This window comes from Rhinolophus sinicus, linkage group LG04 (assembly GCF_036562045.2).
Source record: "Rhinolophus sinicus isolate RSC01 linkage group LG04, ASM3656204v1, whole genome shotgun sequence".
In the NCBI taxonomy this organism is placed as follows: Eukaryota; Metazoa; Chordata; class Mammalia; order Chiroptera; family Rhinolophidae; genus Rhinolophus; species Rhinolophus sinicus.
The window spans coordinates 186,165,686-186,180,594 of NC_133754.1; the positions used below are offsets into that span (position 1 = coordinate 186,165,686).

At 57.8% G+C, this 14,909-nt stretch overlaps 2 protein-coding genes across 17 annotated transcripts; one reads left to right on the plus strand and one right to left on the minus strand.

The window, feature by feature from the left end:
• The first annotated feature begins 639 nt into the window (after nt 1-639).
• On the plus strand, nt 640-14,905 carry ABO (ABO, alpha 1-3-N-acetylgalactosaminyltransferase and alpha 1-3-galactosyltransferase). Of its 15 annotated transcripts, none has more exons than XM_074331290.1 (8): nt 640-785; nt 1,226-1,508; nt 6,876-6,945; nt 7,634-7,690; nt 9,215-9,295; nt 10,679-10,714; nt 11,197-11,331; nt 12,326-14,905. In XM_074331290.1, exons 2-8 carry the CDS (start codon nt 1,352-1,354, stop codon nt 13,014-13,016), a joined length of 1,227 nt encoding a protein of 408 aa, XP_074187391.1. In that variant the 5' UTR covers nt 640-785; nt 1,226-1,351; the 3' UTR covers nt 13,017-14,905. The 15 variants fall into 15 exon arrangements, with proteins under 15 accessions (XP_074187391.1, XP_074187393.1, XP_074187399.1 ...); XM_074331291.1 differs by lacking the exon at nt 640-785 and having other exon boundaries at nt 1,198-1,508; nt 12,326-13,018; nt 14,460-14,905; XM_074331292.1 differs by lacking the exon at nt 640-785 and having other exon boundaries at nt 1,196-1,508; nt 11,200-11,331.
• On the minus strand, nt 1,210-4,106 carry LOC109445970 (uncharacterized). 2 transcript variants are annotated; one of them, XM_074331305.1, is made up of 4 exons: nt 3,860-4,106; nt 3,298-3,472; nt 2,884-3,062; nt 1,210-2,316 (listed from the first exon to the last, which is right to left on the minus strand). In XM_074331305.1, the coding sequence occupies exons 1-4, from the start codon at nt 3,968-3,970 to the stop codon at nt 2,152-2,154; spliced, it is 630 nt and encodes a 209-aa protein (XP_074187406.1). In that variant the 5' UTR covers nt 3,971-4,106; the 3' UTR covers nt 1,210-2,151. The 2 variants fall into 2 exon arrangements, with proteins under 2 accessions (XP_074187406.1, XP_074187407.1); XM_074331306.1 differs by lacking the exon at nt 1,210-2,316 and adding an exon at nt 2,440-2,531.
• Nucleotides 14,906-14,909: the final 4 nt, after the last annotated feature.

Sequence of the window (14,909 nt, forward strand, 5' to 3'; positions counted from 1 at the left end):
ATTCTGAGTCCCCTGTTCACAGCTGGACTTGGTCACTCAGAGCTGAGTGGCCTTGAGTGCTGAGGCCACAGCTCATCAATAAAGTGGGGCGAAAGCACTGCCTGCCCAAGGGGCTCACTAATAACAACTACACCCAACATTTGCCTATTCGGGTGATGGGACCCCCTCCTCCACGGGCTCCCTCCAGCCAGGGCTGCAGCCAGGGCAGGCTGGACCTTGGGTCCTGGGGGCCTGCCAGGAAGAAAGGGAGGGGGTGTAGAAGAGGAAAGGGAAGGGGTGGCCTGACCTTCTTCCTGCCCGGACTCGCGTCTACTGCCGCCTCCGGGTCCCCCTGACCCAGTCATGAACCGAGCTGGACGCTGGGATGGAGTCTGGGCAGCAGGGTGGGGTGTGTTCGAGACTCTCCTGTCTCCAGGTCTCCATGCTTACCCAGCCCAGTGGCTTGTGGCCAGCCTGGCTGGGGTGGGGGTGGCCTCAGCGATCAGTGGGACGTGGGAGTCACAGAGCAGTGAGGGGGTAGCAGACGGGATCATCCCCATCAGTTGCGCGGGGATCCGTTAGTGCCGTTGGTGTTTTGTGCGCGAGCGGCGGGCGGGGTCACGTGCACACGCTATCCAACTGCGCAGGTCCCGTGTGCGCGCCTGGCCGAGGACGCTAGACCCCGCTGCCCTTGCGGGTTCAACCTGCATCTTCTTGTCGGGCCTGGGAGGGAGTCCGACACCAGCGCGCGTCCCTGCCACACGCACCCAGGGGGCAGAACCTGCGCTGCATCCACGCTGCACTGGGTTAAACAGTTCCTGTCCAACCCCTCATGGGACAATGGGAGAGGCAGGGACTGACCTGGGGCCCACGAGATGAGTAGATTCCAGAGGGCCAGGGAGGGTTCCGGCCTCCTAGGCCCGCCTCAACCCTCCCGTGGGGTTTGCTTTGGGAATGAGAGCCCCTGAGATCCTGGCGACCCCCTCCCATGTGGGGCCCTTTGAGCATCCATGGGGGCACGGCACACACACCCACACACTCTGACTGCCCCATCTTTGGGTCACAAGGGGAGTGCACATTGGGGAGGTGATGAGCGGGAAAGGGGCTGTTGGATTGGAGGCAGCTCTGCCTGGGACAGGGGCATCCAGTCCCCTGGGAACATGCCGGGGGAGCCCCTAGCACGTGGAGGGGGGAGATGAGGCGCGGGTGATTCTGTGCCTTGCACTGACGTTCTTTCTTCCCACAGACATTTATTGAGCACCTACCCGGTGCAGGCACAGTTCTAAATGCTGGCGGCAGAACAAGACACACAACAGTTTGGCAGACTGCCAGGATCCTCACCCCAGGCCAATATGACCTCTGGGCAGATGTGATGCTCAGGAGATCCATCAGACCAGAGGCCGAGGCAAGGTTCCTGGAGTTCCAGGAACCAGGACCAGGACAGAGCAGGGACAACTTCCTCAGGACCTTGCAGCCATCCGTCACCAGGCTGGCACACGGAGGGCACAGGGAGCCCATGGGAACATTCAGTGAGTAAAAAGTCCTTTGTCTCTGACCCCTGACCCGTGTCCTCTGCCAGCATCTGGGAAATAGTAGCAGGCTAGGTGGTGAGTTTGCAAGTGGGGTCCAATCTCAGGCCCTTCTCAGTAAGCGAGGCACCCATACAGAAGCTACCCCCAAAGCCCAGCCCAGAGCATTGGGATGCACCCTGGGGGGCTTAAGGAGAGCAGGAAGGAGTAAAGGAGCCATTTTAGGAACCATGAGATTGGACAAGAATTGGGTTTGGGGCTCCAACAAGTGCTGGGTCGCAGTGGGGTGGTTAACAGGACAGCCTGAGGACCAGGCCTCTCAGGTCCAGTCCTTTCTGCAGGTCACTTCCCCTCTGCCTCCACTACCTTTTAAAGGCAGGGTTTGCATGGAGATTGAGTTAACACAGGGAAAGCACGGAAGAGAACGAATGCCTATAAAGCAAAGTCTCCATAGAAGTTTAGGTGATTCCTTCAGGAGAGCAGGACACCGGGGGCTGGGACACAGGGCAGGTGTGACAGATCAAGAGAATGAGGAAGGCTGGTGATGGGATGCCCTCCACCTGAGGCCTGTTCAGCTGTCCATCATCTGGTTCTCCAGGAGGCCAGCTCGGGTAACAATGCTCCCGGCAACGCGGGGGGACTGCTAACAGGATCGGGCCCCTTGTTCCTCGGGTGGGTGAATTCCCTCTTCCTGAGGATAACAGTCCCAGTGGATCATGCGGTGGGAGAGAGAGAAAAGCGAGCCTGGGTGGTTTCCTGCCGAGGGGGCCTGGTCCTCAGTCAAGTGACCCAGGAGAGATGGGAGGGCCTTGGAGAGAAAGAGGAGCATCAAGCCTAAGAGAGAACCCAGACTTCTGGGGGACACATGTGCTCCCTGATAGCAAATGCAGAGCGGAAGTGAGATTCTGATGAAGAAGAAAGTGAATCGAGCCAGGGGAGTAAGGAATATGAATTCAAGGAGTGAGTAGGGCACCTGACTCCACCTCCAAGGCTGCTTCTCCTCCCTGTGCTTCAGTTCCTCACCTGGAAAAGAGGTCACTGTCACCCTTCCTGGGTGTACCAGAAAGAGTATAAAGAAGCCTCTGGAAGGTGCCTGGTGTAGACCAGCTAGAGAGGAGTGGGCTCTCGTTATTTCCACCCACCCTCGGTATGTCCCTTCCATCTCCCGACCTCCCTCCCGGTGGTGGGGCACGGTCCTCTGCCTGGGCCTGCACGCTCCTCTCCCAGCTTCTCTGGGCAGAGACCGCACAGGCCGGTGCAGCCCTGACCGTAGGGAGCAGGTGATCAGCGGAGGCCCCAGGCAGCGAAGGGACCTGCGGCAGAACCCGGGACTCCACCTTCCACGGGATCGCGGGCCTGCGGCTGGGTCCCTAACCTTCGGGGAGCGGAGCTCCTTGGGGCGTCCGAGCGGTTCTGCTGGGAGAACTGGAGGGTCCAGGACTGGGGGCCGGGTGTACCAGGGGACTGGACCGCAGGTGGTCTGGGTGTCTGGGACCGGACTTCCGGGACGCGGGCACCTGTGACGCTCTGGGCTGGTGCGGGAGGCGGGGCATCCTGGCACGGGGAGGGGACAGAGTGTGGGGGACGTGCCCCGGGGAACCCAGATCGGTTGCGCGGCCTCATTCCTGCCTATTGAGGAGGCCCCGCCCCTCCACGTCGTTGGGGTCCCTGGACACCGAGTTTTCCTCCCCGAGTCCCGGCATGGGCCCCACGCCCGGGTATCACCTTGCAGGGTGGAGCCTCGGGAAGTCCGGACCTGGGGCGGAGCGGGCTGCGTGTGGTCACCTACCGGGCCGCGGGATCGGCTTCTCCCCCACCTTGGGAGGCCGCAGGCGGAAGGTCACAAAGGGCTGGCATACAGGCAGCGAGGAGCAGACGAGAGGCGGCCACCGTGGGACTCGGGGCCATGGCTGAGCTGCTGCGGACGAAGGCCAGTGAGTGGCGACCCCACGGCCCCGCGGTACCTGGGCGGGAAGAGCCATGGTGGGTGAAACCCGGCACTCCGCCAGAGCCAGATGGGCGCCCACTGCCACGGGCCTCGGGCTGCCGGCTGGAGGCCATGTGGAGCAGCGGCGAGGGGACGTCTGGAGCCCCCCGAGACTTAGGTCCTCGGGACCCGGCAGGCAGGCCGGTCGAGGTCGCAGTGCCTGGTGGCGGAGGCGGGCTCGCCTCAGGGTCCTCAGCCCTGGTTAGGTCGGGTGGCCATGCGGACGTGCGTGGGTCTCCAGGAATCTCCCGCCCCGCCCTCCCCTCGCCGCCCCATTACACAAAGCCGCCTTTCGCTGAACTGGGCGGGCTCTCCCCTTCCCCTACAAGGCCCTCGGGCTCCACCGCACCAGCCCCAGTCCTACCCCTTTGCCATGGTCACCAGTCACCGGGGCACTAGCTTTCGCTTGGAAAAGCTCCAGGCTGGACAAGCAAGGTGTGTGTGTCAGGGGGGAAGCGCAGTGGGCGGCTGACATGCTTAGTGCACAACGGGAGCTGTGCCCCCAGCGCAACACAAGGAAAGCGGAACACGGATCACGTGGGCCGGGGGCCGCAGCTGCAGGTTTGTGAGCAGGGCTGGGAAAGGGGACTGAGAACCAGGACTGAAGTGGCCCCCCTGGCGCAAACGTTCCCTTCATTTAGAGCAGTTTGTGTATGCACGTTTGTGGACGGAACTGTTTTAGTTGGGTTTGGGACTACATAAAATAGAGCAGAGGCCTCCACTCGGTTTGACGGAGAAGAGCCAGGCCGGCTTCAGCCTGGAGGTGAGAGGCGGAAGAGTGGAAAATTCGTGAAAAGAACTGTGGGTGTGGTGCGAAGTGGTCCCTGCGCTCACAGCACTGAGCCAGGAGTCCAGTCAGTGTCACCCTTCAGTAAGGCCTGGGAGGTGAGAAACCCCCAGAAACCCCCTGGTTTATGGAGCTTGAGGACATTGTCCTAGATCAGCCGGGTAGGAAGACCCAATAGAGCCTGGCACCCAGGGCTGTCTGACTGCAGAGACCTGCCTCTGCGCCGTCCAGCCGCTCCCTCATCGTTCTTTATGCTTGTTTGTCTTATTTTGTTATTGTCCCCTTTTTTCCTCTCAAATTATTTGAACAGCTTTTATACCATAAGCCACACATAAAGTGTACAGTTTGATAAGCTCTGACCCATGTAGACATGTATGGAACAGTCGCCCCAGTCAAGGTAACGAACACCTGGGCGCCCTTGTGCCAGGTGTTACCCTGTCTCGGTGCGCCTCAGGCTGCACGGACCAGTGTTGGGTTTCCCTGCTCTAGGACCCTCGGTCGCCAGGGATTCTTCCGTTGTTGTCCATACCCCTGAGGGCCGGCCCGTGACTGGACTAGATACAAACATGAAGATTAAGGAGTTCAGGTCTTTTGAGAAACCTGGCAAACTAATCCCCATTCTCAGATTCCCCACGTTCATTCATCTATTTATACATCCAACCAACATATTTTAAACACTTATAAGAGACAGGCGGCCTGCAGTTGGGCAGGACACCTGTGCAGTGAGCCATGTGAAGAGGTCGCCTTAGAGACACGAATGGGAGATGCCCTGTGTGTGAAAGTCCAGGGCACGAGTGCGCCAAGGGGAGGACCCAGCACAGCGGGAGCCCCCCTGAAATCAGCTGGGCTTATTAGGGGACAGAAGGAGGATGGAGGAGTGGTAGCTGAGGAAAGAGAGACAGTCTGAGAGAGAGGCAGGAAGGGGACATAGCGGGCCTTGGCGATGACAGTAAAGGACAAAGTTGGCAGGTGGTAAGCTGGGTGTGGGGTGACCTGGCTGCTGTGTAGGTGGCTTCTAGGAGATGTTTGACTCCTTCAGCCCCAGACCTGGCTTCGTAGAGGACTGAGAGCCACGTGCAGGGGTTCTGGAAAGGGGCCGCACGCCAGCCTCTGGCTCTCCTCTCACTGTGGCAGGTCTTACTGATGGAAAGAATGGAGCAAAGATGTCACTCAGAATTACAAGCACAACGTCACGTCTTTTTACTGAGCCCCACACTGAACACAGCTGGAGCTTCTGTTCCTTTAGCTTTGTAGGAGGCCCAAAGAGGGAAACAAATGTCTACCAGCAGGTGAAGGCATAAACAAATTGTGGCATAGCGACAACAAAGTCTGTTCAACACAAAAAGGGATGAACTCTTGCTGCATGTCACAACATGAATGAATCTTAAAAACATGGCTGTGTGAATGAAGCCAAACAAAGGAGCGTGTATGGTATGATTGCATTTATACGAAATACTTGAAAGGAGAAATGTCTAGTGACGGAAAGCAGATTGGTGGTTGCCTGGGGCAGGGGTGTGTGGTGTTTGCTGCAAAGGGGCAGGAGGGAATTTGTTGGGGCAATGGCAGTGCTGTGTATCTGGCCAGGGTGGTGGTTACACACGTGTATGCATTGTTAAATAGTCATCAACCTGTGTACCTCAAATGGGTATGTTCTATTAGATAGAAATTATACTTCACATGAACTTGATTTCAAACGTTTTGAAAAATGAAACAATTTCTTCAAAACGGAAGGGAAACTATTTCCAACCTAGATTTTCCTACAAACTATCTAGAAAGTATGAAAATGGAAAAAAACATATAAGACACATAAAGTCTCAAATTCTACCACCCACATCCTTTACTGTCAGGAAGGTACTAGAGATACATTGTCCCATGGGCATCAAATGCAGACAAGCATTGGAAGGTCAGAGAAGTGAGGGATGAATAACTTGAAGGGGATGATTTGGAGGACGTGGGGGGGGAGTTGCTCTTTCAGTTGTGAGCCTTTAGTGTATTTGAACCTCTCGACCACGTGACTACATCACTTTCGTGAACATAAAAATCACCATAGAGACCAGTGACTGTTTCCAAGAGCATATGGGGGGGGCATGAAATCCTTGGGGGAGGTGGTGGTCCCTTTGTCCTGGTGGGGCTGTTCCTGTTAGCGGGGTCCTGGCCTCCCCTTGGTGGCAGGGTCAGCAGCAGTCCTCTGGTGTTCGTTTCATTGGGGTCATTTCTGGTCATTTCTGTCTCTAAGGAAAGGAGGTGCTGAGTGGGAAGAGCCTACAGGGAGGCCAGAGTAACGGAGTCGGGGACTCCCGGGGCAATGTGCGGGGAGGGTCTGGGACCCCCGGGGCAATGTGCGGGGAGGGTCTGGGACCCCCTGGGGCAATGTGCGGGGAGGGAAGAACCACCTGCCCGCCACTCACAGGGAGAGAACAGAAACTGTCTTGGATTTGGATTGGCTCTTAGAGACGCTCCTCTTAGGACCTGCAGCAGGGGGGGCTGTCCTGGCGGGACCCAGGCCAGTCGTGGGGCCTGGTGTCTGAATCACAGCAGAGTGGGCCTGGAGCGGGGAGGAGAGGGGAGTGATTGGGTTTCCACTGTTTTCCAGGAAAACCACAACACTGCTCACTTCGTCCTGTGGCCTTTCTCCTAATCATGCTCTTCTTGGTCTTCTTTGGGTAAGAAAAGTCCATGACTGTCAGGGTCTGCCAGGCTTGGGGAGAAGCAGCAGCAGCAGGTCAGATCCTGATGGGGTGCCCTGAGCGGTCCCCTCCCCCACCTTAGAATCACAACAGTAATGACAGGACTGATGGCAGCTATCTCACAGCCCCAACAGAGGGCTAACCCTAACCCTAACCCTCATATGGAAGCCTCACCTTGTGAGTGAGCTGTCTTCCCCCCACTTCACAAATGGGGAGTCAGGGGCAAGGCAAGGAACCTACCCCCCCCCCAGCTGTGTGGGTGGGAGTGGGGAAGGCCAGCTTGGGGGCCATGCTGTTAGCTGTATCCAGACGGAGAAGGTCCTGGAACTATTGAGTGAAGTTACATTGGCTGCTCTACTGGGGACCCCGCCAGGACTCTCCCTGGGGCAGCCTTGGGCCGAGCTGGTGGTGCACAGGGCCCCACTCCAGCTGCCACAGGGGCTCAGACGGGAGCACTAGCCACAGATAGGAGCACTGGAGCCCTCCCACCACTTGGGATCAGTCCCCTGAGCTTTGGGGAGAATTGCCACTGGCCCTGCCTGAGGCCCGGAAGTCCCACGGGGGGCTCCCAGCCTGGGCTCCAGCTCGAGCTTCTCACGGGGATGATGGACAGGCCATCCCAGGACCGCCCTCCTCAACAACGGCCTTTGGTGGCTCTCCACAGCGCTGGTGTCCTGAGCCCGAGAATGCCGATGCTGGGAACCAGGCAGCAAGGAGCAGGGTGAGTGAGTGGAGGACAGAGCCACACTGCCCCTTACAGCCTTGGCAACTGGCCGTCTGCCGGGGTCGGGGGGAGAGCAGTACTGGCTTCTCCATGGCCCCGCCAGCCCCGCCTGAGCTGACCCATCGGCGGGTCTGGGCCTCCTCATCACTCGCTCTACTCAGAGAAGCTGGATCACTTTCATGGCCTTGAAAGGTCACCTGGGCGGGACTGACTCCACGTCTGGCTTCAGCTGCAACCTCCCTTCTGACCTCCCACCTCCAGCCTCCAGGGTCACCTGTGTGTCCCATGAATGACCTACTCCCCACTCTGTCCCTCCTCCTGAGGACCCTAGTAGTGCGTGGCTCACCTCCCACTCTGTGCCCGAGGTACAGCCTGTGAATCGCCCCTCGCCCCATACTGCTAGGTACCAGCCTGTCATCCTACCTGGAAGTACCTGCCGGTTCCTGCCTCTCTCTGCTTCCCTGCTGCTCTGGGGGAGGCTCCCCTCTTCTTCCTGGCAGCCTCCATGCTTATCTCCTTGCCCCCCTCTGCCCTGACCACATTCTCCTCCATTAGCTAGAGTTCCAGAACATAACACATGAGCCCCTCCGAGGTCTGCCTCCCACCTGCCTGGCCTCTCTGGCTTTGTCTTTCCCACTGCGGCCCACCCCGCTGGGGTCCCTCCCAGTGGTTTTTGTCATCCTGCACATGCCATGCAGTCCTGACACTGGGCCTTTGCATGTGCTGTGCCCTCTGCCAGGACCACTCTTCTCTCTTCCTGCTCTTGGCATCTGGCCAGTTCCCCCTGTATCAGTCATGTGCTGCTGTGTAAGAAAGCTTCCCAATTTGTGGTGTGAAACAAACACGGACATCGATCCCCATATCTGTCCAGGTCCTGAGGTTGACTGGGCTCAGGCGGCGGTTCTCGCCCGGGTGTCAGGTGGGTGTAGGCAGATGGTGGCTGGGCCAGGGTCAGCTTGAGGGCCTCCTCACATTTCTGATGGCTGAAGCTGGCTCTCAGCTGAGACACCTGGCCGGGGCCACCCCGCGTGGCCTGGGCTTCCTCTCAGCTTGGTTGGGAGGTTTCAAGATCAGTGTCCCCAAGAGAGATGGACCTGTATCACCTTTGATGACCTGGTTTCAGAAGGCCCACAGTCCCACTGCATCACCTATTATGCGTTTTATTTGTTAGAAACGAGACCAAGGCCAGTCCGAGTACAGGGTCAGGGATCATGGCCCATCAGGGACCTCATGCTGGGAGGGCCCAGAGCATAGACGCGTTCGAAACCACCACTGCTCAGGGTCAGCTCAGCAGGGTCTGGTGAAGTGGGGCCTCCGGCTCAGCAGAAGGGCCCCTCCAACTGCAATGTCTGATGTCTCTGAGTCGGAGGCGTGCAGGGACACAAGCCAGCACCAGGCCCACTGCCCACAGTGATGGCATGTTTCAGACGGAGTCCATGTCCACGCTCCGAGCCACCCGTTTCCCTCTCCACCGGGCCCCCTGAGTTCTGGTAAAACCCCCTCTCTGTTCTCATTCTGCAGTGAAGCTGCTGGAAAACCCATCAGCCTGCACGCTGTGACATTATCGAGGTACAGTGTCTTCAAGGGGCACCTCCCCATCAGGTACCTGCCCTCCAGCGCGACTGGGTGTGTGTAGGGAGAGAGGCAGGACACTGGGACAGGCTGGCTGTCCTCCTGAGCTCAGAGGGAGCATGGCTGCTCCCTTCCCCAAAGCCTGGTTCTGACTTTGACCTCCTTCTAAAGCCGTAGAAAGACCCATGTGTAGCTGATGCTTCCGTTTTGACCAGTTGGATGGCATTTGGCTTTAAAGAGGGTGACCTACTGACCTGGTTTGCCTGGCCTCAATGGGTCTCGGATTGGGAGCCTTTATAGGTGCTGAAACCAGGAACATCTCAGGCAATCCGAAATGAGGCAGCCATCCTACTGTTTTTCTTTTTTAATTTTTAACTACAGTAAAATACACCTGGCCTGAAGCTTACCATCGGAACCATTTTTAGGTGTCCAGCTCAATGGCATTAAGTACATTCATGTCGTACAACTATCACCACCGTCCATCTCCAGGACTTCTCATCTTCCCAAAGTGAAATCCTGTCCCCATTAAACACTCACTCCCCATTCCCCCTCCCCCAGCCCCTGGCACCCACCGTTCTACTTCCTGCCTCTGAATCTGACGCCTGGAAGGACCACATAGCCGTGTAATCAGAGTGTTCGGCCTTTTGTGACTGGCTTATCTCACTGGCATATTGACCACAGCTTTCATCCATGGTGTAGCATCTGTCAGAATTCCCTTCCTCTTTAAGGCTGATACCTACATTTAAATGCTATCCCAGGAATGGAAATTGCAGTCATTATTGGCAATGACCAGTGGTCCCTGGCTCATTTTTGCGGGGGCTGCACAATTGTTGGGAATGGAGGACGCTCACCTGTATTTCCCAGGCTGTTGCCCCTGACAGTGCTATCAGTCGCTGTTGAAGCAGGTCCTGTGACAACCAAGTCAGGTAGTAGGCATTCCTCTTCCCAGGTGGCAGACAGGGAGCCTGGAACCTTCCCATGTCACCCAGCCAGTGACACAACAGAGCCAGATGGACTGTCTGCGTGTCTGATGGCCATTCCTTTGGGCCAGCTACTTCCTTGGGCGACCTACCCATCCAGAGGTCTCTTCCAGGCCACTCCCTGGCCACAGTGAATTAAGCGAGGACCCCTGAGATCCTCCCACTTCAAGTCCAGAGGAAGGCAAAGCCCCTGGAGTCTTCTAGTTCCACTGCCCATTTCACAGATGGGAAAACTGAGACTCAGAGGCTCAGCCCTCCCTAAGGCCAAGGATATTGTCCAGGAAGTGCCTCGAGTAGCCACAGGGCAACCTGTAGGATCCCTTGCCATGGGAGGAGGCAGACGTCAGTCACTTTCAGTAGCTACACCAGCCCCCTACATGGGACATCCACGTGATCTGCCTGCAAACTCAGGTCGTGCTGTGTTGTTTTTCAGGATGGTTTATCCCCAGCCCAAGGTGCTGACACCCTCGTGAGTAAACTTATTGGAATTTAACATCGTACTCTCGCTGTTCTAAAGACTGAAGGGCAGTTCCATTGAAAGCTCTCCTAGAACTCTGCCTGATTCTTTCCTTCCTGGTCTTCCTGAGATCTGAACCAGAGATTCTCCACCCTTCTCTCCCTCTGTGGCTTGCATTTCCTGTTTCCTGTCCTTTGTCCACCAAAGAAAGTGTAGAGTGTTTGGGGCCTTCCTCTCAGGTCCCCTTTGCTGGCAAATCCCAGCTCCCACCTGCTGTCCTCAGGGTCCAGTATTTGGGAAAAGTTGAAGTGATTTGTATTTGGTAGGTTTCCTGCAACTGTCAAGTCCTTCTGGCAGGACGGTCAGTCCCGGGATGTGGAGGGGATGGAGCCTGGGTGGGGCCCTTATGGGGGCCGTGAGCATAGGGCCTGCTTGTGTTCACCCTCCTGCCAGCGCACATGTTGCCGTTGCCATGTGGCTCTCTCTTGGTGCAGTAGGAAAGATGTCCTTGTCCTGACCCCTTGGCTGGCCCCCATCATCTGGGAGGGGACCTTCAACATCGACATCCTGAATGAGCAGTTCCGGGTCCAGAATGTCACCATTGGACTAACCGTGTTTGCCATCAAAAAGTAAGTAGTGAGATGACAGAGGTAGTGACCAGGGACATCAGGGTCTGTCCTTGTGTCCAGGGCAGAGTGGGGTGGGGTCTGGCCCTTCCGTCCCAAGGAGTAGATGTGAAAGCGAGAGCCCATAGTCACACTGCAGTGGCCCGGCCTGACACTCAAGATGGGCTCCCGGTGCTGGGCTGTATTGCAGCATTGGGGGCGGGGGGAGGTGTGTGTGTCCCCTACTTAACTGAGTGCTCACCTTCCCTGAGACAGTTGGAGAAGCCTTCCCAGGGCAGGGGAGACCTACGAGCCAGACCTAGAAGCTGACATCCTTGGACTCTAGGTTGGGGCCTAAGCAAGCCCCCTCTTCTTGGTTTCCACGGCTCCCCTTCCCTCCCCACGTACTGGACCTGATCCATGATCGCAGGTGGAGAGAGTTCCGGGTGACCCCCCAGGACTACTAGCAGTTTACTGAGTCCTTTGTTAGTAAGACACCCCGCAGCCTTCAAGGGAGGGCACTTTAAGGGGTAGAGAAAGGCATGGCGGTGGGGGGAGGAGACAGCGCCAACCCACTGAAAGCAAAGGCGGCAGGTGGCTGGACCCTCCTGGATCCAAGCAGCCTCCCACAGCGTGAAAAGGAGGGCTGCCCCAGCAGCGGCACCTGTAGTGGGTTTGCCCCAGGGGTGGGGAGACCTGACGGGCTTTGCCAGGGAGGGGGTACCTGCAGGGTGTTTTTAGGGGAGGAGGCGCAGCAGCGGGGTGTGACCCAGATCCAGCTCTGCTGGCTGTAGGGCTGCGCAGGTTTCTGCCGCGTAAGCCTCAGGCCCTCCTTGTAAGGTGGGGTGCTCACAGTCCCCCATCTCCAGGAGCAGAGGATTAGAGAGGTCCAGCCGGCAGATTCCCGCAGGCCTGGCCGGGAGATTGGCTGCACAAGGCCCATAGCTCCCAGGGTTGGGGTCCCTCGGCAGGGCTCGGCTGTGACCCTCCTGCCGGCCCTGTCCCCGCGTCCCTGTAGGTACATGGCCTTCCTGAAGCTCTTCCTGGAGACGGCGGAGGAGCACTTCATGGTGGGACACAAGGTCAACTACTACGTCTTCACGGACCGGCCGGCCGACGTGCCGCGCGTCCCCCTGCGGGGAGGCCGCCGGCTGCTGGTCCTCGAGGCCCCGGGCGCCGCGCGCTGGCAGGACGTGTCCATGCGCCGCATGGAAATGATCAGCAGCTTCTGCGCGCAGCGCTTCCTGCGCGAGGTGGACTTCCTGGTGTGCGCGGACGTGGACATGCGCTTCCGCGACCACGTGGGCGTGGAGATCCTGTCGCAGCTCTTCGGCACGCTGCACCCCGGCTTCTACGGGGCCGCCCGCGAGGCCTTCACCTACGAGCGCCGGCCGCAGTCGCAGGCGCACATCCCCCGGGACCAGGGCGACTTCTACTACATGGGGGCCTTCTTCGGGGGCTCGGTGGCCGAGGTTCACCGCCTCACCACGGCCTGTCACCAGGCCATGATGGCCGACTGGGCCAACGGCATCGAGGCCGTCTGGCACGACGAGAGCCACCTGAACAGGTATCTGCTGGACCACAAGCCCACCAAGGTGCTGTCTCCGGAGTACATGTGGGACGAGCAGCTGCTAGGCTGGCCAGCCATCATGAAGAAGCTGAGATACGTGGCCGTCCCCAAGGACCACCAGGAAATCCGGCACCGCTGAGGGTATGTGGGGAAGGGCTGAGGGAGGGCGCGGGGGCTCCCCAGCCTCCGTCTGCCTGCAGCCCGGACCGGAACCAGCAGCTGGAGAACAACTGCACTTCCCTTTTGTGACCTGAGGAGAACTGTTGAGGCCTAGCGTTGCCCCCACCTCCCAGCACCACCACCCCACGTACAGGCACACACAACGCAGGCCCCATTCCCATGGGCACAAGTGCCTGGAGTTGCCCACTGGGTGCCATCAGCTGCCCACTGGGTGCTCCTCGGGCCCAACGGCTGGGATGAGGCAGGTGGTCCCGGCCCCTCCTGACAAACAAGGGGTCCCAGACGAAATCCCTTCCAGAGCAGAAGGGAGGCGTCTGCTCCATAGTCACAGCGGGTCCTGGGGACACACACAGCTCCTGCTTTTCGCAGGAGAGGAAGTTGAGGCCAGATCAGGACTCTTGCCTGCTGCCTGGCTGCCCTGTCCAGCCCCAGGCACTACCCACGGGGAGCCCCATTTGCCCATCACCTCAGGCCACTCGGTTCCCTCTGGAGTTGCCAGTTCCCAGAAATGAAAACTAATATTTTTGGATAGTAATAGGAAGTTGCCAATTGTCAAGAAAACTTGTGTCTTTTACTTAAAAATGATTTCTGTGCTCTCCAGCGAGGCCTTCTTCTGGCCTGAAATGCTGCCTTTTCTTGGCCTGTTTTTCCCGTCCCCTGCCAAGACAGGGAAGTCACACACTAGCGCCCTTCTTTCTCTTCTGTCGTTGGTAAATTTTCATAATTTCTGGGTGCTTTGCAGCTGCAGAAGGCTCCGATTTTATGCAGCCAGGACTATCCATCTGCAGAGCCTGTCATCTTCCCCACTTCTGTTCACTAAACATGAATTCCCCGTCCCCTCCCCCAGCCCTGGCACCCACCGTTTTCCTGCTGGTCTGTATGCATCTGACACTTCTCAGTCTCTGGCATGAGTGGAGTCCTCCAGTATCTGCCCTGTATGAACTGGCTTATTCACGTAGCACAATGTCAAGGTCCCATCCATGATGAGCCTAGAGCCGGACATGCTTTTTGTCCCTATGGAGTCCCTCTGTCCCTCTCTTGAGTCTCCTCTCTGACCTGTGCCTTCCTCATCCCCTCTGCTCTCTCCTCCTTACCTGCCCCTCGGTGAGTTATGGAGTAGGGCAGGGTCAGGGACATGGGGCAGGGACCTTCTAGCTGGGCCTGTCACTCCCAAGTCCCTTGAGCACCCCCACTCCCAGCCCCCCCTCCCCTCTTCCTCCCTGAGGTCTCAGCCACAGGTCTCTGCATTCTGTTTTCCCAAACAAGGCCCAAAGTGGACAGAGACCTCAGATGTAGGACACTGGACCCAACACGTTAAAATCGTGTTTGCATTAGACCAAGAATCTCTACTTCTAGAGACATATCCTAAATAAAGATTTAGGTGTGTAAATGTTCCCTTCAGCACGATGAGGGGAGTGAAAAATTGGACATGGCCCATGTGCCACAGCAGGGGCTTCAGAAATCCTGATGTGGGGACACAGAACAGGAGGAGGAAGAGGACTGACAGTGTGCACCCCTGGGGAAGTAAGGTTCCAGAAGGGCACGCCCCGAGAGCCCTCCTGCCTGACACCCCCAGTGCGTGTGCACATGCACACACCTGAACACACACAGGCTCCCACACGTGTGCACGGGGGCGGGAACACAGGCCCACACCGATGCACGAGCACCCACACGGAAAGGTCTGGAACGGTGAGCACCCCGGGCAGTCAGGGCTCTGCGCCCTGGGAGGACTTTGTTCTGTACTTGATTCTGAATTCCTTTAGAATTCATTATTTTACCGTGATAAACGTTTATTGTCCTTGTATTAAATCCTTTAAAAATAAAAACTAAATAACGCACTTTACCTCATAGG

Coding starts and splice junctions, on each gene's coding strand:
- ABO (XM_074331290.1), top strand. CDS start 1,352: ATGCTCAGGAGATCCATCAGACCAGAGGCCGAGGCAAGGTTCCTGGAG. Junction 6,946..7,633: donor CTCTTCTTGGTCTTCTTTGG/GTAAGAAAAGTC, acceptor GGCTCTCCACAG/CGCTGGTGTCCTGAGCCCGA. Junction 11,332..12,325: donor ACCGTGTTTGCCATCAAAAA/GTAAGTAGTGAG, acceptor GCGTCCCTGTAG/GTACATGGCCTTCCTGAAGC.
- LOC109445970 (XM_074331305.1), bottom strand. CDS start 3,970: ATGTCAGCCGCCCACTGCGCTTCCCCCCTGACACACACACCTTGCTTG. Junction 3,473..3,859: donor CTGGTGACCATGGCAAAGGG/GTAGGACTGGGG, acceptor CTTCCCGCCCAG/GTACCGCGGGGCCGTGGGGT. Junction 3,063..3,297: donor GAAGCCGATCCCGCGGCCCG/GTAGGTGACCAC, acceptor TCCCCGTGCCAG/GATGCCCCGCCTCCCGCACC.